The sequence below is a fragment of the Arvicanthis niloticus genome, chromosome 1, assembly GCF_011762505.2.
Source record: "Arvicanthis niloticus isolate mArvNil1 chromosome 1, mArvNil1.pat.X, whole genome shotgun sequence".
NCBI classification, from domain to species: Eukaryota; Metazoa; Chordata; class Mammalia; order Rodentia; family Muridae; genus Arvicanthis; species Arvicanthis niloticus.
The window spans coordinates 133,077,581-133,100,433 of record NC_047658.1 but is presented as its reverse complement, the minus strand read 5'-3'; the positions used below and the strand labels follow the sequence as shown (position 1 = coordinate 133,100,433).

The 22,853-nt window shown below is 45.1% G+C and overlaps 1 protein-coding gene across 1 annotated transcript in view; it reads right to left on the bottom strand.

Moving 5' to 3' along the window:
- Dmrt1 (doublesex and mab-3 related transcription factor 1) overlaps positions 1 to 22,021 on the bottom strand; it is a 93,089-nt gene extending 71,068 nt beyond the window's left edge. The window contains exons 1-2 of the mRNA XM_034518349.2: positions 21,674 to 22,021; positions 17,382 to 17,565 (exon numbers count right to left, since the gene is read on the bottom strand). Coding sequence (XP_034374240.2) covers positions 17,382 to 17,565; positions 21,674 to 22,021 — 532 coding nt within the window. The remainder of the gene's footprint in view (positions 1 to 17,381; positions 17,566 to 21,673) is intronic.
- Between the last annotated feature and the right edge of the window lie 832 nt (positions 22,022 to 22,853).

Genomic DNA, 22,853 nt, shown 5'->3' with positions numbered 1-22,853 from the left:
CCAGCTCTATTCAATCCCTGCTCCTGGATCCAAGCTTCTGTTCTCTGTCAAAATCTCTTCCACCACCGTAAATAATCTCTCTCCTCTTTTATATTACCTTTCAAATATTTATAGACTGTTATTCTCCTTCCCTCGGAGTCATACATCATTTTTGTTGCCCTTCTCCTGGATTCGCCCTAGTTTATCTACATCTTTTAGAGAAAAACAAACCCAGGTGCTTCATGATGGAGACGGCACACCCAAATCCAACAGCCCCAACCAACAAGGCCTCTTATTCAATCTCTCACACACAATTCTTTGATGTGCCTCTTACTCCTTTTCTCCAATAATTCATAACTCCATCTCCAAGATAACGCAGGAGAAAGTGATACGGGATCCTGGATGCTGGGATGCCGCAAGCTAGAAGGTCCTGGGGTAGGATGCTGGGGGAAGGTTGGCTCCTGCTAGTGAGGCATTAATTATGTGTGCTACCCACTACTTCTGCTTGTTAATTCAGGGCCACTTCCTGCATTTGGTGCCACTACATTCACTGAATAGCATCCATGAGACCCTCTTTTGCTTTGTTTGGACCTAGTGGAAAGGAAAATTAACACTGTTCATTTCCAAATAAATCCAAGTTTTGGAAGTGATAAAAAGAAAACTCCTAAAACTGAACAAAAATAGCTCACAGCCAGGCTGCCAAGGAAATGGCCCCTTTCTCAGGGGAGAGCACTGAGACATGCCCAGCTCAGTTACTCCACATTTCTGATTGACAGTGACTCCACCCCATGCCCACAGTACATCTGTGTGGGAGGAGCTTGCATCTTACTCTCAGGTGTGTGTTCTAGAATGTGCCTTACATCTCTGCAGCGAGCAAGGTAGTGAGGTGCCCCCCTGAAAGTATGCTGCAGCTAACCTCCAAACCTCAGAATCCTGAGCTATGTGGTTGTATGACACTCCCTGAGACCTTTAGAAAGGATAAGGATGGCTAACACCACAAACATTATCAGTGGAGTTAACAAAAGAAAAAAAAAATCACAGCCATGAAAAGGGAGAAACTGTCTTACAATCGAAATGAGTACTTAATACTTTTAGTATAGTGGGGTGTGAGAAATCTGCTTGTGTTTGCCTTCTTCATCTAAGAATATCACGGATATTGCCCATACAGCCTTTTCATGATTTATTAATTTCTATTTTCTATGTACAGGTATGTTACTTGTGTGTATGTCTATCCACCACATACATGCACTGTCTGTGGAGGGCAGAAGAGGGCACCAGGTGTCTTGGCACTAGAGTTACAGAAGGTTGTGAGTGAGTCACCGTGTGTGTGTGCTGGGAATTGAACCCAGGTCCTGTGGAAGGGTAGCCAGTGCCTTTAACCACTAAGCCATCTCTTCAGCCCCTGCGCAGCTCATTTCTTATAAGAACCAGTCTATGGCTGCATGGTAGACCTCACGCTCACTCGGCTGCTCGTAGCAAGAACTGATCTGAGACGTACATTATAGGTCCTGCTTTATACTTCATGGAGTCTGCAAGCTCCTTTTTTTCACAACTATATCACATGTGATGAAAATGGCCTGTTCTAAGTATCCTGTGAAAAATACAAGTATGCTAACAAATCCAGGAAACAACTGTTTTACTCACTTTGCAAGTGAAGAAATTTCCCAATCTCAGGGGTAAGAAGGCCTTTACAATCATATGGGAAGAGTCTTCTAATGATAGGTCTTCCACTCCAGACATAAAATCATCAAAATTCTTTCTGTAAGTATCTGCGATTTTCAAGACCTTCGATTAAGCATACCCTACCATATGCTGTTCTCCGAGGGTTCCCCTCTGGCATTGTATTGCAATGCTAATGACAGTATGTCTTTCACATTAACGCAAAACAGTAAAATGGCTTTCAAGTAGCTGAATGATTGCATGGTAAGATTAAGGGATCTCTATTGTCCAGTTAGTCTCTGTTAATATCTGACTAGGCTGCACAGTTCTTATCCCCCTGTCAAGACCTGTAACTGAGGAACCAATCAACTTCAACTGAAGTAGGTTATTTTAAAAACTGTCCAAATCTCCAAAATGTCACACTTGAATTACGCTGAATCCACATGAAGTCATTAATGTCCTGGGCTTCATCAGCTTTGCACATTATTAGCTCTCTCCCACACTCGGTAACTTGCTTCCTGGCTCCTTCACTTGCTATGTGGTTGCTTCTGGACTACACATGTACAGGGCTATTCCCTTGTCATTATCCCCTAAACAACACTGAAGAATAACTCTTTCTTACAGTACTTGGAATTGAACCCAGGACTTGACTCTTTCTTACAGTACTTGGAATTGAACCCAGGACTTGGATACAATAGGCAAGCACCCCAGGCCATTATTACAACTATTTACGCAGCATTTACATAATTACTGTGAGCCCTCTAGAGAAGATTTAAAGTGCTTATGAGTACAAAGGTTGATCTCAACTGTCACCTAAAAAGCTCTAGAATCTCCTTGGAGATGATGGGCCTCTGGGCGTGCCTGTGAAGAATTATACAGATTAAGGTAATTGAGATGGAAGACTTGCCCACTGTGGGTTGCACCATTCCCTATACAGGGATCCTAGACTGTATAGAAAAAGAGTTGAACAAGGCACTGATAGGGTCTGTATCTTGACTGTGGATGCAATGTGACCAGCTGCCTGAAGCCCCTGTTATTGTGCATTACCTCTCCTTATTGATTATAGCCTGATACTGTGAGCCAAAACAAGGCCTTCCTTGCTTAAGTTGCTTTTGTCAGTGCATTTATTATCACAGAAAAAGAAAGGTGACCAATATATTTAAGGTGACTTGAGCCTCCAAGAAATGTATAATGGGTGGAGTGTGTGACACTAACCCTCAAGGCTCCGGGGACAGAGCCGTGCATCTTCTCACTCCTCTGCACAACAGCCCCACAGCTTACTGCGTACCAGACAGTAGCACTGAAACTTCCACAACAATAGCAAAATTACAATTATGAAGTACCAATGAGATAATTTATGGCTGGAGTCACCATCCATTATTAAACTGTATTAAGGAGCTGCAGCATTCAGAAGGTTGAGAACCTTCTGTTCTGGCAGTGAAATGATTCGGTCATTGACTGACACCTTTAGCTTTTAGTCTGCCATGGTTAAAACTGAACTAGGAGTTGAAGTAAGAAAACAAACAAACCCCCAACAAACACACTGCTGTAAGCTGTCTTGGGCCATTTTTACTAGCTGGACTAAAACAGCCTAATGAGACCTGAAAGTGGTAGTTTGGAGGAGATGGCTCAGTGGTTAAGGATGCTGGCTGCTCTTACAGAGGACCCGGGTTTGATTCCCAGCATCCACATGGCGGCTCACAAGCATCAGTAACCCCAATTTCAGAGAATCTAACACCCTTCTGGTCTCAGCAAGCTCCACATGCACACTGCACACATATCTACAAGGCAGGCAAAAACACGCAAACACAGACACACACACACGAATTAGAAATAGGTCTTCCAAAATAATAACAACAACAACTGCATCTTCTGATCCTTTGCTTGCTCTCCAGAACACTCTGTTCTATGGCTCTCTCATCTCTATTCTCCACAGCCTTTCCAGGGCCAGTCTTTCATGGCTTACAACACCATGTAGTAGAGGATATTGCAATTCTTATCACATGGGGACAGTATTTATAACCAGCAGGAAACTAGTATGTTAAGAAGAGGGATTCAAATGAGAAATGGGAAAAGGACAGGCTTGGATGGTTCACTGAAAAAAAAAAAAATACAAGTGATACTTAAACATAGTCAGCTGAGGGATGGTCCAAACTTCCTATTTCTCTTATAGTGGGTGGGGCTTCTTCTATCTTGAAAGGTCACATCTATCACGTCTGTCGCCTTCTGTTTGCCATATCTGGAGTAGTCAGGAAAGCTCTCTACTCTTAGGGGTTCATGTAGTCAGATCCCAGAAAATCCAGGATCACCTTTCTCCCCAAAGCTCTTTGCCTGACATCTACCAAACTCCTCTTGGCATTCAAGTTAACATATTCACAGGATTGAGGTTGGGGAGTGCACTTTTTCCTTTTGTAAGAGAGTTAATTATGTGTATGTATGTGAACGCACACCTGAACCCCATCCTCTGCAGGGACAGCTCTCCATCACTGACCTGCCTCTGCAGGATACACTTTTCTCCTTTTTTAGAGATGGGAAGGTCTCCCTATGTAACTCAAGCTGGTCTCCAATTTGTAATCTTCCTGCCTCAGCCAATGCCAGGATCCGGCAAAAGTTCCACCACACTTTGCCTTTAAAGGGCCCTTCATTCTGCTGACCAGGCTGAACTCTTAACTGTTCACCTTTCAGTCTGACAGAGCCCCAGCAAGAGCTTAATCCCAGAGCTGCTGTGGCAGCCACAGTCTGGAGAGAGCTCCACCGAAGAATGTTTGGTGAATGTTAATTCACCAAAATGACAAACTTACCTCCAAAAACAGACCTCCTGTCTCATGCTTGCTTCCTGTCTCTACTGCCACCACCTGTCCAAGCAGCCCCGCACCGCGTGTGGGCACTGAACCATCGCCCATGAACTTCTGCTCCACTCGGCTCCTGTCAGCCACACTCAGCGTCACAGATCTTAGACGGAAGTAAATCCGGCTACACACTTGCTGCTTCGACACTCCAGTGACTTTCCACAACAATCTAGTAAAAGCCCAACTCCTCCTCCTGTGGCCTCCACAGCCCAGGGTAACACAGACTCAGCAATGTCATCCAGTCCATGCCACTGCAGACAGTGGCTACCTGCCTGCTGTAAGCAGTCTCTTAAGTGAGTTCCAAAAGACCCTGACTGGGACAGCTCTGACCAGCTCTAGCTCTAGAGCTAACCTATTTTTCTCTGAGAGGCTCTCTTGCCTGGACCACACTATCTGGAACATCCAGGACACCATCCATCCCACCCACCCATACCCTTCTTAACACCACTTCAATGAAAAGATCTTCGTTATGTACTTGTTTATCAAATGTCTCCACCCCCGGGGGGGGGGGGAGGAACATCAATGAGAGACACATGATTTGTGCAAAGTGATAGATCACATACTTAGAATTTGGCCTTCCCAATGAAAGGTCACTAAATAGATAAAATGGAGAAACAGAAAGGAGGAGAGAGAGAGAGAGAGAGAGAGAGAGAGAGAGAGAGAGAGAGAGAGAGAGAAGAAATCTGCTCAGACAGCAGAGTAAGCAGGTCAGAACTCACTTTAGCAAACACACTGGTGCTTCATGAGTACAATCTGCTCCATTGACTTACTGCATAGCCTGTGCATTTTAGAAACCCCTCCGTCCCACACAACACACTGAGGTCAGAGGTAAGGGAAAGTATGAGAAGAGGGAGGTAAGTGTGAAAATCAATCCCAAAGTCCCCTGTTTAGTGCACACTGAACTGACCTGACATTTGGCTGCATGAAGCAAGAGCAGAGGGTTTGTACTCCTAATAACCATCAGAAAAATCTGCTATAACACTGAATCAATATTTTCTTTTGACAACAAGCCAGCTATTTACAGTCTACTTTAAAAGTCACTTATCCATTTTGTTCTGGAAAGCGTGTTCTCTAGTTGTAAACTAAGACCAGGTTAGCAATTATGAAGTTGGCCCACAGACGTTAAGAGACTAGAGTAAACTTGGTTTGAAATGTAATTTATTCGGCAAGGGCGATCAATATTAAAGTGAATTTTCCCAAAGGAGTCAAAAAACGTTCTGTGAATTTAATTTTTCTGTCAAGTGAAAACCAAACAGAGATGTCAGACGGAGGCAGAAAGACTCTTGCATCTGTTTGTGAAAACCCACAGAATGGTGTCCATCTAATTAAGAGCCAGAAATAGGAGGCAGCACCATTGGAGGCCACAGACTGCCACTGAACCTCCATTCCTTTGTGCGTGACTGACTGCAGGCCTAGGCTTGGGGTCCAGGTCATCTGGCAAAGGTGTGACATTTATCACAGCATCAGTTCACCTCTCCCCACACCCCACAAACCTGCCCTTTGCAAGATCCTGGGGTCACTGCTACCCTAGAGGAATATATAAATAGAAGGGACCCACAGAGAGAAGGGGGGAGTGAGACAATAAAACTGGAAAGTCAGAAGAAAAAAAATGGATGCTGGAAGGGACTAAAAGTGTCTTAATACATGGACAGCTTACAGGTGATTTCAGTCTGTGAGGCTGGAAGAAAACAGCTGGCACAGGGACCGTCTACAGTCAAAAGTCAGCGCATGAGGGAAGGCTACTGTCTAATGACAATAGAGTTTCTATTGCGGAAGTCCCAGAGATAGATGGTGGTGACTGCCGAATGGAAGATGGCTTGTTGGGTAAAGTACTGTTGCAGAAGTGTGAAAACTTGTGTTCAGATGCCCACGTAAACCACCAGTAGCAACATGTGTAGTCCCAGTGCCCCACGGCATGACAGGAGAGGAAGGTAGGAGAGTCCAGAGAAGCTTGAAGGGTCAGCTCACCTGGCACACACAGGGGCAAACAAGAGGCCTTGCCTCAAAGACAGGAGGTGAGCACTAACCGTGGAAGTTGTCTCTGACACATACCAGGGTATGTACACCAAGACACACACACTTGAACACACACATAAACACTCTTACACATACACACACACACACAAATCGACAATTATAGTAGCATAGCATACATTTTAGTATAGTTTGTGATAAAAGAAAAGGGTTTTTTTAAGTTAGTTAATAAAAACGTAACAAAAAGGCATTCACAAGATCAAAAGAGAATCAGGAAAGGGTAAGGCAGGAGCCATCAGCCGGTGATAATGGGACTCTATGGTCCAAGGACTCCAGGGGGACACCTAACAGCTGAGGGAGAGCAGTGACAGAGGAGCCTCTGATGTTCCACAACAGCAAGACTACCCCAGCTGAGCAAAGAGCCTGTTGTCACCATCCATAAAAGTCCTCCAAAACTGGACCAGCTGGAGGCAGCCCTTGTGACCTAACCTCTTCCAGAGAGAACATGAAGGACAGCTGTCCATCTCACCCACTCCCAGGTCAGCAAAGAGACACAAGCTGGGTTCTAGCACCTGTCATGTTGCCGCAATAAAGGCATCACAGCACTTTGTTTTTCCTTTTTTATAATTCTTTTCATTATTTCATGTTACTAAAAATCAAACCAAGGCCTTGTGCATGCTGGGGTCAATGCTCTTCCACTGAGCTACAGCCAAAGTTGTTCTTTTTGTTTGTTTGGTTTTTCAAGACAGGGTTTCTCTGTGTAGCCCTGGCTGTCCTGGAACTCACTCTGTAGACCAGGCTGGCCTCGAACTCAGAATTCCACCTGCCTCTGCCCCCAAGTGTTGGGATTAAAGGCAGGTGCCACCATTGCCCAGTCAAAGTTCTAAAAAAACAAAAAAACAAAAACAAACAAAACAAAACAAAAACAGGATCTATGTTCCCAAGGCTGGATTAGAACTCCCGATCTTCTCAGCCCAGGTCCCTACTTTAGCCTCCAGCTGCAGAATTATAGGTCTATTCAACCAGACCCAGTTTATCTCCTTACTTTAAAAGACTGGATTTTCTGCACCCTTCATACACTGTTGGTGGGAATTTAATAATGTACCTCTATGGAAAAGCCTAGCAATCTCTCAAAAGGTTGAGCGTGGAGTTAACATAAGACACAGGAACCCACTCCTTAGTATACATCCAAGAGAATGACACACATTTAAACAGAACCCATACACGTCAATACCTACAGCAGCATTGCGCTTAGGGGCTAAACACGTGTACGCGGTTCAGATGTCAATCAACCGAGACACAGCAAAACAAATGTGACATTAAATAGCAATTAAAGGAGTAAGAATAAGTCCATGCTACAACATGGATATGAAAATATCAAACAAACATGAGTGGAAAAAGACAAACACAAAAAGATAGACATTTTATTTCATGAAAATATATAAAATGTCCCAAATAAGCCAATCTGTGAAGACAAAAATAAATTAGTGGATACCTAGAAAGTGGGGGAGGGGATTGATGGAATGGATAAGGAATAATAAAATTAAGAGAACTTGATTATTTTTACAACCTGGCTAAATTGCTAAAAAAAATATGAAATGTTATGATTTAATCAGCTGGATTATATGACATGTGGACTTTTTTTTCTTAATCTATTAAGAAATTACTCTGAGGGGCTAGAAAGATAGCTCAGTTAAGGTGATAAGTTACTTTAACTTGACAAAACTTATAATCGCTTATGAAGAGTTTCAATGAGGGATTGACTATAATAGTTGACCATTAGTAATGTTTGGCAGGAAGGGTGTCTTGTTAGTTGATGTGGGAAAACTCAGTCTAGTGTGGGCAACACCATTCCCTAGGGTAGCCTAGGGAATGAACTGTGTAACTGAGTCTGAACTGTGTAGAAGTGGAGAAATGAGGGAAGGAGTAGAGAAATTAAACTGAGTGCAAGCAAACAAGCATGTGTGCAATGATTCTCTCTATTCTTGGCTATGGTTCTAATGCAGCCATCTGTCTCTAGCTCCTATCGCTGTGACTTCCCAAACTGGATGGGCTATAACCTGAAACTATGAACTAAAATAAACCCTTTCTCCACTAAGTTGCTTTCTGTTGGGGTATTTTGGTGCTGTAACAGAAATAACACTAGAAATTGGTAAAGTGTCATTGCGAAAGTATAAGCATCTGAGTTCACCCCACTGGCACTTGTAGAGAAGATGAATGTGGCACTGCATGCTGTAACCCCACAACCGGGGGCAGGTGCGGGTGGAAGACACTTGGAGGGCTCTCACCAGCCAAAGGTAAGCTCCAGGTCAAGTTCAGTAAAGAGACCCTATCCCCAAACATAAGGTAAAAAGTGTCTGAAGAAGACACCTGAAGTAGACCTCTGGCCTATTCACACACACACAAACATACATATACACACGCACATGTACACACACGAATACACAAATAAGTAAACCTACAGAAAAAAATAACTTGTAATTTCTCTCTCTCCCCCTGCCGCCATGCCCCACCCCCACCCCAGGTATGTGTTTGTACGAAGAGATAAAACAACTTGCAAGACTCCATTCTCTTCCCCCTGTAAGTTCTGGGGACTGATCTTGGGTTATCAGGCTTGGCAGCAAGTGCCTTTACCTGCTAAACTATCTCACCCGCCCAAAATTAAATTTTCAACCATTTAACATTTTTGCTTTTTAATTCTATAAGAAAAACTACACTGGGAATCAGTTGTACTACCCTGGTGTCTGTAGGTGACTTCATGCTCACTCATGTTTTAAAACACAACTTTAAACCATCGCTTATTGGTTCATTCTGAAAAGGTTTACCGACTATAGACCATAAAAGCCAAATACAGGACTGTGCACAGAAGGAGAAAATGAGCCCACACTGTCCTTGCCCTTAGGCTTTGAATCACAGACAGCTGTAAACCAGTTAAAATTCTTGTGGGCTTCCTATGCAGTTATCAAATTTACTTGTGACCTTACATTAAATTCTGTATTTGCATTTTTCATGACTTTAAACATCCTTTCTAGGCAAAGGCAGAATGATAGGCTACCATCTCTGTAGGTTATAGTTGCAACTGTGGGCTAAAATACAACAGGGAATCTCCTTTAGGGCAATACAGGCAATCTGATGCCTAAGCAGAATACCCCTAAACAAAGGCCACAGAGACTGTTTACAGCAACGGGACAGTGAGCCTGCCACTACCATCTAGTGTTTGCTTTCAGTTTGGCCGGCATTTAACAGCTCGAATTTAAGTTGTTTTGTTTGGCTAGAACCTTTGGAAATTTCTTTCACTCTGAAAGTAAAATGTGAGGATGTTTTTATCTGAAGGCTTTTTAATTACCATAACATTTCTGCTTTCCTGTTCAACGGAGAGTGTGGTCCTAAATTGTACAATGCCCATCTTACTCAAATATACAACCTTTAAAGACCAGCTCCCTACCCGGTTTGTTTAAGTTGCTGTTACAGCCATCTGAAGGAAATGCGTCCTTCCTTGCAAAGTTGAAATACTGTAGATAAAAAAAAAAAAACTAAAACACTTTTGGTTTGGGGGGTTTTGTTGTTTTTTCAGTATTTTTTTATTCCCTTTACATCCCCATCACAGCCCCATCCTCTCCTCCCAGAACACCCCTATACATCCCTCCCCTGATTACTCCCTCCTGTTCTCCTCCCCCACCCCTTGGGTACCACACCACCCTGGAACATCTAGTCCCAGCAGGACCAGACACATCCTCTCCCACTGAGCCCAACCAGGCAGTCCAGGTAGGAGAGGGGATCCAGTGAGTCAGCAAAACAAAAGAAAACAAAGCACAGTTGGGTCTGGCAACACAGATCAGTGAAGAGAATTGGCCTTGTTTTCTTGTTTTGTTTTTTGTTGTTTTTTTTTGTTTTGTTTTTGTTTTTGGGTTTTTTTTGTTTTGGTTTGGTTTGGTTTGGTTTTTGGTTTTTCCAGACAGGGTTTCTGTGTGTAACCCTGGCTGTCCTGGAACTCACTCTGTAGACCAGGCTGGCCTCAACTCAGAAATCCACCTGCCTCTGCCTCCCAAGTGCTGGGATTAAAGGCATGCGCCACCACTGCCCGCAAGAATCAGCCTAATTAATGTGCCTGATATGGGTGAAGTCCTAGATTCAATCCTTGGCTTGGCAAAAATGAAAATGTTAAACTTCTGTTTTCAGTTTTTATAACCCCAGAGAGAAGGTTCAGAATAATGAAAATACACTCTGTAAAATGATAGTGATGCAGTGGTGGCTACGTATCTGCTGAAATCCACAGACAATCCACCATGAGTGGATCTGCACATGTATGGTGGTGATGGGTATGTCAAGATACAGGGTCATGAACAGGCCCACTACTTTGACAGGGGATTTAGCTATAATGGGAGAGCCTATGCCTGTGATGGGTCAGAGGATACATGACAATCTCTATACACTGTCTTTGTCTTGGACAAACCTAAAACTACACTTTAAGAAAAAATCTACTTTAAACAAATGAATGAATGAATGAATGAATGAATGAATGAATGAAATGTAACTAATCCATTGTCTTTGCTTGCTAAATCATCAGCCCTTGCTGGGTGGTGGCAGCACACACCTTTAACCCCAGCTCTCTCATGAGACAGGAGCAGGTGAATCTCTTGAGTTCAAAGCCAGCCTAGTCTACGGGGTGACTTCCAGGACAGCCAAGGCTACACAGAGAAACCCTATCTCAAAAACCAAAAACCAAACCATCATCCTTCTCTGGGGGAAAAAAAAAATGTGCAGAGCACTCCATATCCAAGCTACTACAGCCCAGGTCTTTTGATGAAGAGAAACCACAGAAGGGTCCTTGCTATAGTCATGCACAGACTCAGGTGACACAACTGGGAGAGGGGAGTGACCCAACTGGGAGAGGGGAGCCACTGAGCTCCACGCAAACAGGAGTTGCCAGAGAGAGAACCAGACAGCAGGGCAGAGCTTGATCTGGGGGAGGGTGGGTATGTGTGGATGGAAGTCCAGGATGCTCCAGAAGGGAGAGCCCAGGAGAGATAACATTCAGGTCCTTACAAAGGCCATGCATGCAGAACCCAGCGCTCTACAATGCAGCCCTTCATCTGACAGCTGTGCAGTAAAGGAGAGGCCAATCGCTGTTCAGGGAATGCAAGCCCAAAACAGTGTCCAGGGACCCAGAGAAGCCCTTGTGCACGGCTCAGGGGAATGCCCTGAGGGAAACGATATCCCACTGAGAGAGGAGAAATGGGGGTGGGGGTGGGGAACATGCTGGCTCAACACTTTCAAGACAAAAATCACCTTACAATAAAACTCAAAAGATGAAATCTCAGGTGAAGAAATCATGCTGGGATTGCTATTTCTAGTCACTGTCCTTTAAAGACCAGAAAATGTTCTTTCCCTAGGTGCCTCCCCAAAAAAACTGGGAAGGAGCTACTTGCTAATCAGTGATGCACCTGCTGACATCTGACCCTGCAGGCCAAAGAACCAACAATGAGTAGGGAATTTACTCAAAAGGCTATTTTTACAGTGGTGGCGCACGCCTTTAACCCCAGCACTTGGGAGGCAGAGGCAGGCAGATTTCTGAGTTTGAGGCTAGCCTGGTCTACAGAGTGAGTTCCAGGACATCCAGGGCTACACAGAGAAACCCTGTCTCGAAAAACAAACAAACAAACAAAGGCTATTTTTACACTAATCTACACCCAAAGTAACAAGGATCTTAGAGGCATTTCTTGAGTTTCCCCTCATCCAACCTGTGGTTAGTCTGGGCCAGTCCTTCACTAAGGAATACTGAGTGCATCCTCTGTTCTATGTCCTGCTTGGAGGCCTCAGCAGAAGCTTAGCCTGGTAAACCAATTTCCTTTGAAGTGTCCTTAAAACCTAGCTAATGGTCTCTCTCGACAATAATTCTCTAACACTCTCACTCTCCTTTGGCATTTTAAGGAGCCAAAAGGAGATAACTGTGATTCAAGGACAAAAAAAAAAAAAAAAAAAAAAAAAAAAAAAATCCACTTAATTTTACCAAGTGAGAGACTGTAGGAGTTTAGACCCAGGCCCCTGGGGTGCCAGGCTGGTAAGGAGGGATCTGGAAGGAGGGGAGTTATTAAACCAGGACCATGCTTACCACTTCTGTCTCTTACCAAGTCACTTCTAACTCAGCCCTCCCACATCTGTATAATGAAACACCAAGACATTAAGAATTCCAAGCCAGACTGTAGAGACGACTAAGTGATTAAGAGCACATATTGATCAGTGTTCAAGTCCCACCCCAGGCAGCTCATGACTGCCTGTGACTTCACTTCTAAGAAGACCTGATGTTTTCTGGCCTCCATAGGCATCTGCACTCATATGCACATACCCCGCCCCCTCCATGTATAAATAATTAAGAGCAAATCTTTAAGAATCTCGAGCTATGTTAAATGAAAAGGCTATATGTAAGCATTTACACGCATGTGCAAAAGGGCCAGAAGCTTTTATGTGAAGCAAGTTTTACTGGAATGACTTAAGGAACAATGATCTTTCACTGAAGTCTGTTTTTGTGTGTGTGTGTGTGTGTGTTATGTCTGTGCATATGTAGTGTGTGCAAGCCAGAGGCTGATGTTTATGTCTGTGTGTCCATATGTGTCTGTGTGTTTCTGTGTCTGTGTATACATCACTGTATGTATGTAAGCAAGAGAGGCATGTGTGTGTGTGTGTGTGTGTGTGTGTGTGTGTGTGTGTGTGTAAGCCAGAGGCTGGTATGTATGTGTGTATGTCTGTGTGTATGTGTGCGCAAGCCAGAGGCTGGTGGTGTTTTTGTCTGTGTGTGTGTGTGTGTGTGTGTGTGTGTGTGTATGTAAGCCAAAGGCTGGTGTGTGTATGTAAGTCAGAGGCTGTTGTGTGTTTGTGAGTCTGTGTACATCTCATTGTATGTATGTATGTATGTATGTATGTATGCAAAGGCTAGTGTGTGTATGTAAGCCAAAGGCTGGGGTATGTCTCTGTGTGTGCACATATGCGAGTGTGTGTGTGTGTGTGTGTGTGTGTGTGTGTGTGTGACAGAGCTTGAGTCAAAGGCTGTCAGGCATCTTCTGCTGTCATTTGACATTTTATTTTCTTAAGATTAATTTTACATTTACAAGTGTTTTTGCCTGTATGTATGTGCACCATGTGTTTTATGTGAATGACTGTGTTGCTTAGAGGTATATAATGTGTATCCCTAGTATCTGCAGAGGTCAGAAGTGCATATCAGATCTCCTGGAACTGAAGTTACAGAGAGTTGTCAGCCACCACATGGGTGTTGGAAACTGAACCGTCATCTTCTGAAAGAGCAACAAGTACTCCTAACCACTGAGCCACCACTCCAGCCCTCCACTTCATTTTTTTGAGAGAGGGTCTTACTGAACTGCTGTTTTAGCTAGGATGACTGACCAGGGAGCCCCAAGGATCTTTCCTGCCAGCCCTGGGTTGCAAACACACACTACCACACAGGATTTGTACATGGGTGTTGGGGCTCTAAACTCAGTCCTGTTATCCAGCAAGCACTTTACCTAGTGTGCCATCTCCTTGGCCCTCTCTGAATGTTTTGTACTTTTCTGCAGATATTCAGCATTTAAAACTTGTTCCATTTATTACATGTGTCTGTGTGTGTGCACGTGCATGCACGCCATATTGAGGTCAGAGGACATTTAGAAGTCAATTCCCTCTTTCGCCATGGGTGCTAGGACTCAAGTCATCAGACTTACATGGCTAGCCACTTTAACTATTACATCATCTCAGCCAAGTAGCCACCATCTGCCTGCCTAAATGTTACTTCAAGTGAAATCTCTGCTATATAAATTGCCTAAGAGGTTGGCTTCCATTTGCTGCCTAAAAGCTTCACGACTCTGTCTGCACACATTCTCTGTCTCTCCCTCCCTCCCTCCCTCCCTCCCTCCCTCCCTCCCTCCCTCCCTCCTCCCCTCTCCATCCCTCCCCTCAGATTCAATATTTTAATTCTACTCCACTGCCCTGATGCTCACATCCTGACTTGCTCCAGAAGTCATCAATCGCAATGCAGATGTTCCAATGTCAGTTCTGTGAAAGAGGCCACTGATGATCCTGACTGAACTGACTGGTGGGCAGCCTGTCCTCCTCAAGAAGGCAGGGTGAGCCTCCAGGCCAAGCTTTGCCCACTTGGTCCCCAGTGAATGACCTCAACATATATTAACCCAAACATTCTCTCCTTTGCTTGTTACTTCAAACTGCCACAGGACCCTAAGGTTTGTCAGCTCCTGAGGCAAAGCAGGATCGGGGTTGGTGTCCTCCTTGACCCTGATCCCTCTCCTGCTCTCCTGTGGCTCCTTCCTGTAACTGCCACCACCACCTGAACACTCCTCCAGAACTTCTCTGTTCCTATGAAGAGTCAAGATTGGAAACTGTTGTACATACATACTGTGAGCATCAAATCCAAAGAAAATACAGTACTGTTTTGGTGTGTGCGTCTCTTTTCTTTATATTGGTGCCAAGATGGGTGAAAAGCAATACCCTTCCTATAGAAATTGGATGCCAGGTTTGGTCTTCCATGAGGCTACAGATATGCAGTGTGGTTATCCTGCAACTCTAAACAGAAGCCAAGCCTCACCTCACATTGCCAGTCAACCGTCTTAAGTGTACACCCAGTACCCCAGGGGACAAATGCATCACTGGGATGTAATCCCATTACCAAACAGTGGGAACATGGGTACCTTTTCTTTGTTAAGTACAGTGACAGAAACAAAGACACACGTACCTGCTTCTCTGAGACATGCTTACCTTATTCAGTCCAACAGTCAGGACTCATGGGAAGACTCTCTCCCCCGCCCTCAGGAACCCTTTCGGGGTTTTTTTTTGCTTGTTTGTTTGTTTGTTTGTTTTAAGATGTGGAAACAAGAAGCCTAGAGAGCTTGAGAAACTAAAGTTGCACAGCTACTGACTCCAGGATGAGTAATGTTATCTCACTGGTTAAGCTTAACAAACAGCTATTCATGAAAGCTTGATTAAGGTGGTACACAGTGCAAGGTTGGCTTGGATGGGATTTCACTGGGTTTCTGCTGTGGCTCTCAGTATGCACAGTACCTCCCCCTACCCAAGATTCCCTTGCAGGCGTTTCAGGTACCTGAGGTCATGAATGGTCCAACAGCATTAAATGGAAAACTGCAGAAATAAATAATCCTTAAATTTTAAATAATTTTATTGTGTTATTACAATTACCCTAGTTATTAGCTGTTATTAAATATCTTACTAATTTACAAACTAAACCTTGTCACAGGAATGTAGATACAGAAAAACATGGTGGATGTGTGTGGGTGTGTATGTGTAGTTGTGTGTATGTGTGTGTGTGCATATGTCTATGGGTCTATCCAGGTATAAGCATGTATAAAAGTGTGTCTGCATGTTGTATGTCTGTGTGTATGAATTTGTATACATGTATGTACCTGTATGAGATTGTGTGTACGTCTGTAAGTGTAGGTGTATCTGTATGTACCTAAGAATATAACTGAATGTGTAAATGTGTATGTGAGTGTTGTATATCTGTAATGCCTCTGAATATGTATATAGATGTGTAAGTCTCTGTATGTATGGTGTATAGTGTTTGTGACTATGTATATATATTTACATGTGTATGCATGTGTCTGTACATGTATGCCTATATACATGTACTTGTGTTTGAATGCATATTTGTATCTGCTTGTGTGTCTCATGTGTGTATGTCTTTACGTGTGTATTTGTGTGTATGTATGTGTACAGTACTTTTTAGCCTTAAGCACTTACCTGAGTTTTAAACCATATGCTCCACAGATATGGAGTACTACTTATTTAATTGCCAGAAGCTCCTAAACTCAGAAGAATATTAGCAGGTTTCTTAAGTATTCCTGCATTCCAAATCAATACCATCAACTTCTTTATGGGGTGTGTGTGTGTGTGTGTGTGTGTGTGTGTGTGTGTACCACATGTGTAGTACCCATGGTCACCAGAAGGGGCACTGGATCCTCCCGAGCAGGAGTTACAGACAGTGGTGAGCTGGCTGAGAACGGAACTCTGGAGGAGCAGCAAGTGCTCTTAACCTCTAAACCACCTCTCTAACCCCACTATCAACTACTTGAGGGACAGAAATATATTTTTATTGTAGTAATATTTTTATTGTAGTAGTCCTGGGCCGTATGTAGCAACTGAGAACTTAAACCTGTGGCTAATGCATTGGAGAAATCAGATTTCCTCATTGTATGTCAGTAGATAGCTTTAAACCACAAATGGCTGGAGGCCCCCACAGCAGACAGTGAGCACTCGTCTACTGTGGTTCTCTAGGGTTTGTTGAGAATCCTGAATTCTGAAGGCGGATGAACTGAGTTAGACTTCCTAGTTCAATCAATCTGGTCAGTCAATTAGCCCCTACTTCAGTGGTCAAGCATGTTACAAAGATTACTGCCCCTACCTTACATCAACTCTGGGGAGGAAATGAGATGACTTACATATATACATACAGCCCCTGGAATGGCAGTTAGCACACAGGGAATGCGTGCCAGCATACATGCCCCCTACGTTCCTTCTCGGACTAATTCAAATGTGGAATCTAGAATTTGCCTCTTCAGACCCTTTCCCCTAAGGAATGCAGAGATGACCAGTTCTAGGAAACCAGGACTCTGAGTTCCCACCCAAAAGGACTCCATCATGGACAGAGATGATACATGAACAATCTCCCATCTCCCAGGTGTTCTGATTCCTATTCTTCACACCGATCAACAGGAAATCAAAGCTGCTTACCCTTTGCTTCTTAGAAGGCATGAGCATCTTGGGAAGCACCCAAAGGCAATCCTTCAGGAAACTCCATGTGGAGCTAGCGGGAGGGGAAGGGGACCCTGAGACTGTTCACACACCTACCACCCTCTTTCTTTCCTTGGATGAATCCCTTGGGAGCCCACAGCCCTTGGTTACCTGAGGCAGCGGGGGTTGGGGTGCTGGCCGGTGGGGGCGGGGCAGAGCTGCTGCCCTCTGCCATCAGGCACGGGTTGCTGGCATTATTCTCTCTTTTGACAAGCAGCTCAGCTGCGCTGGGCAGCGGAATGGGGTGGCTGATGCCCAGTTCCTCTTCCTGGGCCTGCTGTCTTCTCAGGGCCACCTGGAAGCACAGACAGCAAGTCACAAGCCAGCAAAGCATACTCACCTGCAGAGTTTTTGCAAAACTACCGCAGCTTTCCACATCTGTAAGCATGGCCTCATTTCTGTCTTTTGGAAGTCTCATTCCTGCCTTGGCCGTTCAACCTGGCTCCCTAGGTGTGCTGGCTAGTTTTATATCAACCTGACACAAGCTAGAGTCACTGGATAGGAGGGAATCCCAATTGACAAGATGGCCTACAGGTAAGCCTATGGGAGACTTTCTTAATTAATGATTAATGTAAGAAGGCCCAGGTCATTTTGAGTGGTGTTATCCCTGGGCAGGTGGTCCTGGGTTCTATTAAAAAAAAAAAAAAAAATCCACCTGAGCAAGCCATGGGGAGCAATCCACTAAGCAGTACTCCACATGGCCGCTGCGTCAGCTGCTGTTTCCAGGTTCCTGCCCTGCTTGAGTCCTGGCTTCCTTCAAGGATGAACAGTGATATGGAAGTGTAAGCCAAATAAACCTCTTCCTCCCCAAGTTGCTTTTTGGTTGTGGGGTATTCATCACAGTAACAGAAACCCTAACTAAGCATTAGATAAGGACAATACACCACCCTGGGAAAACTGTAGAGTGAACTCAGGACCAAGAGCTCTGGTGGCTAAGAAAGGAGAATGAGACCATTCGTTCCTTCATTCAACACAGTTTAAAAAAAAACCACCTACTATACTGGGAAGATCAGACGGTAATATTAGGTTAAACCCAAGTTCCTCACCATTTAGGAGAAAAAGGAGCCAAGCAAACAAGCATGCAACATCAACACAGAATGTGCTAGATCCTGTGAGGGGTACACAGCAAGCCTGCAGAAGAAGATGCAATCAAAGTAACTCTAAAACAGAGGTTAAGTGGTGTGCCAAGCGTTAGTAATCCCAGCATCTGGAAGGCTGGGAATCGAGAGTTCAAACCAAGCCTGTGCTTTGTGTCAAGACCCTACCTGGAAAAAGAAAGATGTTGTTAAAAATATAAGCATCAGACAAGCAGGTTTCTAGCAGAGCTGTGAAGAATGGGATCAGCAGGGTTTGAAAATGCCAGGGGGCCTCGCCTTTAATCCCAGCACTTGGGGGCAGAGGCAGGCGGATTTCTGAGTTCGAGGCCAGCCTGGTCTACAGAGTGAGTTACAGGACAGCCAGGGCTACACAGAGAAACCCTGTCTTGAAAAACAAACAAAAAAAAAAAAAAAAAAAGAAAGAAAGAAAGAAAGAAAATAAATGCCAGGGGAAGGGCAGAACAGTCTGGGGAGGACAGCAATCAGGGACCTCTGAGGAACCTCTCAAGAGCTGTTTCCCAGGGCAGGATGGACCTAGTGGAGAGAGGGGCTGGGATCTGGTGCTCACATCCCCAGAATGTGAGTGGTTCAGGTGGGAAGGTGACCTAGGATTAGAGAAAAAAAACCCAACGGGCTTTTATCAAACTCTGCGTGGTCCTTCTTCTTCAACTTGTCTTTTAAATAACATTTGTTAAAGGTTAGACCTCTAAAAGGCTTCAAGAAAAGAAAGTCTTTTGTTTTGACATGTAACAAAACCAAAAGACTTTCTCTGGAAACTAACCACTGACCATCTAACACTCAGAGAGAAAGTAAAGTACCAATACCTCAGAGGCCCAAAGCCAAGAGCAAAGGGGAAATCAAAATGTTAACTCAAAATCACGACTCTGTGGGCTGGGAATATAGCTCAGTGGTGCATGCTTCATATATGAAGCCCCAAGCTCACTCAGTGTGCAGTGTCTAAATCAAAAACAACCCCCCCCCAAGTGGGCCAGAGACATGGCTCAGTGGGTAAATGCTCTTGAGGTTGACTTTGTGGTCCTGGGTTCAATCCCCACAACTCACATTAAAGGTGGGAAGAAGACCCAACTGCAGGAAACTGTCCTCTGCTCTCCTCACTCTGCCCTCCTCACTCACATCCCGTGCCCACCACAGTATTTTTTTAAAACCCACAACGATGATCAATATATTTAAAATCTACTGTCCAAACTTAATCTGGAGATTTCACTCATAATCAAAGGAAGCTCTAACCCTGAACGTGAGACCTTAAGTAAGCAGGTACTGAGACTACATAAGCTCAACTCTTGGGTTTGTTTTGTTGGTTTGATGTTGTTTGCATTAACCAAGGGGCTTGGGAAAAGAATAGCAATGGCTTTAGCCAGAAGAAACTGGTGCCACAGCAAACGACTGAAGTATATCAAGACACAAACCCCATGCCCTGGCATACCCCAAATGCACAGCTTAGACGTGTCATAAACTCACACCTTTTCAAAAACCTTCTGTTAGGAAACGGTTATTCAAACAAGGAAGAAGGTAACACTTGAGTTTTTAAAAGCAATGATGTTCAACTTATGTTTAATATCAATTATTAATTTCCAGTTATTTCCAAGTGAGCAAAAACCATTATTATCTGGATATTTAAGGATCAGTCTTGCACAGCGCCATACTCCTAGTGTGAAAAGCTCCAATGCCCCATGCTGTAAGTAATTTTGAATTGCTTTTTTGTTTTTAATTCAGCTTTTAACCTCAAAATCAGCCCCCTAGTGAAGGAGATTCAAAATTACTGTCTCCATTAGAATATATTTTATTCATCTGAGGAAACTCCTTTCACCTGTACTCCTCACACTATGTAATTCAACCATTAAGTGTTCCAATATTTTTACCTATAAGTACAATTTAGACGACCTTATGTTTTATAATCTTGAGATGCTTTCTCAATATGGAGCATATTCTTTCATTCATTACGGATTAAGTTAAAATGTCTTTTAAGAAACTAAAGACAACTATTTTCCCTTTAGCTTCAAAATATGTGAAACCAAAGTATATATAATTGTAGACATTTTTTAAGTGTGACACCCATAGGGGTGTATAATCTGTAAACGTTTGTGGAGTCCTATTCAACTTTGTCATCTACATCACTTTCAAAAAATGTTCTTAACCAAAAGACTTCGTCTTTAGCAAACATTTCTTTGGTATCTTTTGATTTTAAATAACCTGCCTTAAGATGAAACAACATTCTGGGGAAAGAATGTATATTATTGTCTTCTAAAGATCCTTTAGGATACCGACGTTTAACTATTTCCGTCAAGATGCTAAATTACTAGCCTGCTGTTGAAACTATTTTTAAAAAGAAAAAGAACGATCTACAGAGCTTCAAACTGGCACCTTCCCCTACACCTGTATTTTTTTTTTTAATTCTTAAGCATAACTGAAACACTTTCGAAGTAATCTGAACTACAATAACTTAGGTCGCGACTACGAATTTGTAAATGCTAGCATTTTCAGACCGCTCAAAATGGCTGAGACGCTTGCCCGGGTCCGCGGGGCGAACCCGGAAAGTGCGCCAACACAGGCGCGAACACGGGGCGCTCCCGCCCATCCCGAGGATTTTTCCAGAAAGCCCCAAGAGCAGCACATTCCCGTGCCACCAGGGTGAAATCTGGTCCATGGGCCTCCCTTCCGCTTGCCGGACGCCAAGCCAGGGACCCTAGGAGCCCAAATCCCCGCAACTCTCTATTTGTGTAACGAGGGGTTCGGAGCTATAGGGATTCTTCCCAGAGGAACGAACCCCTCAATTTTCAGCTTGGAACGTAGTTTTAAAATCATAGCAGCTCTCCCAGTGGAGCAAACCCCGCCAGTTTGAGAGCACTGTCTGAATCTCGGGACGCTCGCACCGACGCCCAAACATTCCCGGTCCTTGGGTCTTCTGACTCAGGGAATCTCAGGGAATCTCGCAGAGCGCCCTTGAAGACCGTGGGGGCCCAAATGCGTGGCGAACCCCGAAATTCAGCCTAGAAAGACGGGGTCAGAATGAAGGAACCCTGAGCGGAGTTAACGGTTCCCGATGGCGAGGGTGCGCGTGGGCAGCCCGAACCCCGCAACATAGCCGGGAACACCCCCGTCCCAAATCCGCGGGATTCAAGCAGATAGAACCCACGACCCTCCATCGCCGCCCCACCCCTACCCCCACCCCGGCGTCTGGAAGCCGCGGCTCGCCCAAGCCGGCGTCCGTCGGTGGTCCCCCACCCCCCTTAACTCCGTCGGTAGCGCGGAGAACTGCGCCCCTGTTCCCCGGGAGCCCACACTCACCTGCGCGGCCATCACCCGCTGTCGCTCGGCAATCAGGCTGCACTTCTTGCACTGGCAGTCCCGCCACATGCAGAAACGCTTGTGGCCCTTGAGCGGCGACGCGTAGCCGTGGTTCCTGCAGCGAGCGCATTTGGGCAGCCTCGGGGACTTCTTGTTTCCAGAGCCCAGGCCCGACGGCCCGGAGCCCGAGGCACCTCCGCTGCCCCCCGCGCCGGAGCCCCCAGCCGCTCCGGCCATCGCCCCGGCAGCTTTGCTGTAGCCTCCGGCTTTGCCCTGCGGCGGGGCCCCGGGAGCGTGAGGAACCTCCGTCGGTGTAGAGGGCTTGCCAAAAGCGTCGTCGTTAGGCATGGAGCTTGTCTCCTGCTCACGGACCCACCCAGCCGGCTGCTTAGCTCCCTAGAAGGAGTGCAGGAGGCGGGCGCGCCGCCGCTGGACCTGTAGTCCAAATGAAGAGCTCGAGGAGTGGCTGGGGGGTTGTACCTTTTTTCCTTTTGGCGGGCCTAGCGCAGGACTTTTGGATACTTTTCAGAACCGTCCGAGGATTGCGTGGGCGGGAGAGGGCGCTACCCGGCGTAGCCACGCCCACTGTCCCCCAACTCCATCCACTGCGCTTCTTCTGAGCGCAAAAGCTTGCACCAGCTGCAAAATTGCTACAAACCGCCGCCGTGTGCAGAGCACCAGCACGAGCTCCCTCTGAGCTCCCAGCTCCAAAGAATTGAGCTGAGCAATGCTGATTGCTTTGGAGGAGGTGCAGACCACCCTGTGTGGTCGACTAGCTAGCTCCCTTTCCTCACCGATATCCCCCCCTACCCCCCAGGGAGGCCTACTGGATAACAGACTGGCAGCAATTTTCTCCCCACCCCACCCCCACCCGCTCGTAAGAGTGAGACAGGAGACTGAAAGACCAAGAAATTATGTTTTTTGCCAAAGATCCTCGTTCATGGGGCTCAAGCGCCCCAAAAGTTAAAGGCCTGGGCTTTCTGCCTTCCACACCCCTGTTTATTCGCTCTCAGGATTTCTACCACCTGGCTCCAGATAGATAAATGTCACATTAGGTGGTTCAACTCTAGTCTGCATTGCTTTTCGCTGTAGGTGTAGATAACTTTTGCCTTTGAAGCAGCTTCTGTTAAGACTTTGTAGGCATGTGGATCTCAGGGATTTCAAAACTGAATTTGGCCAG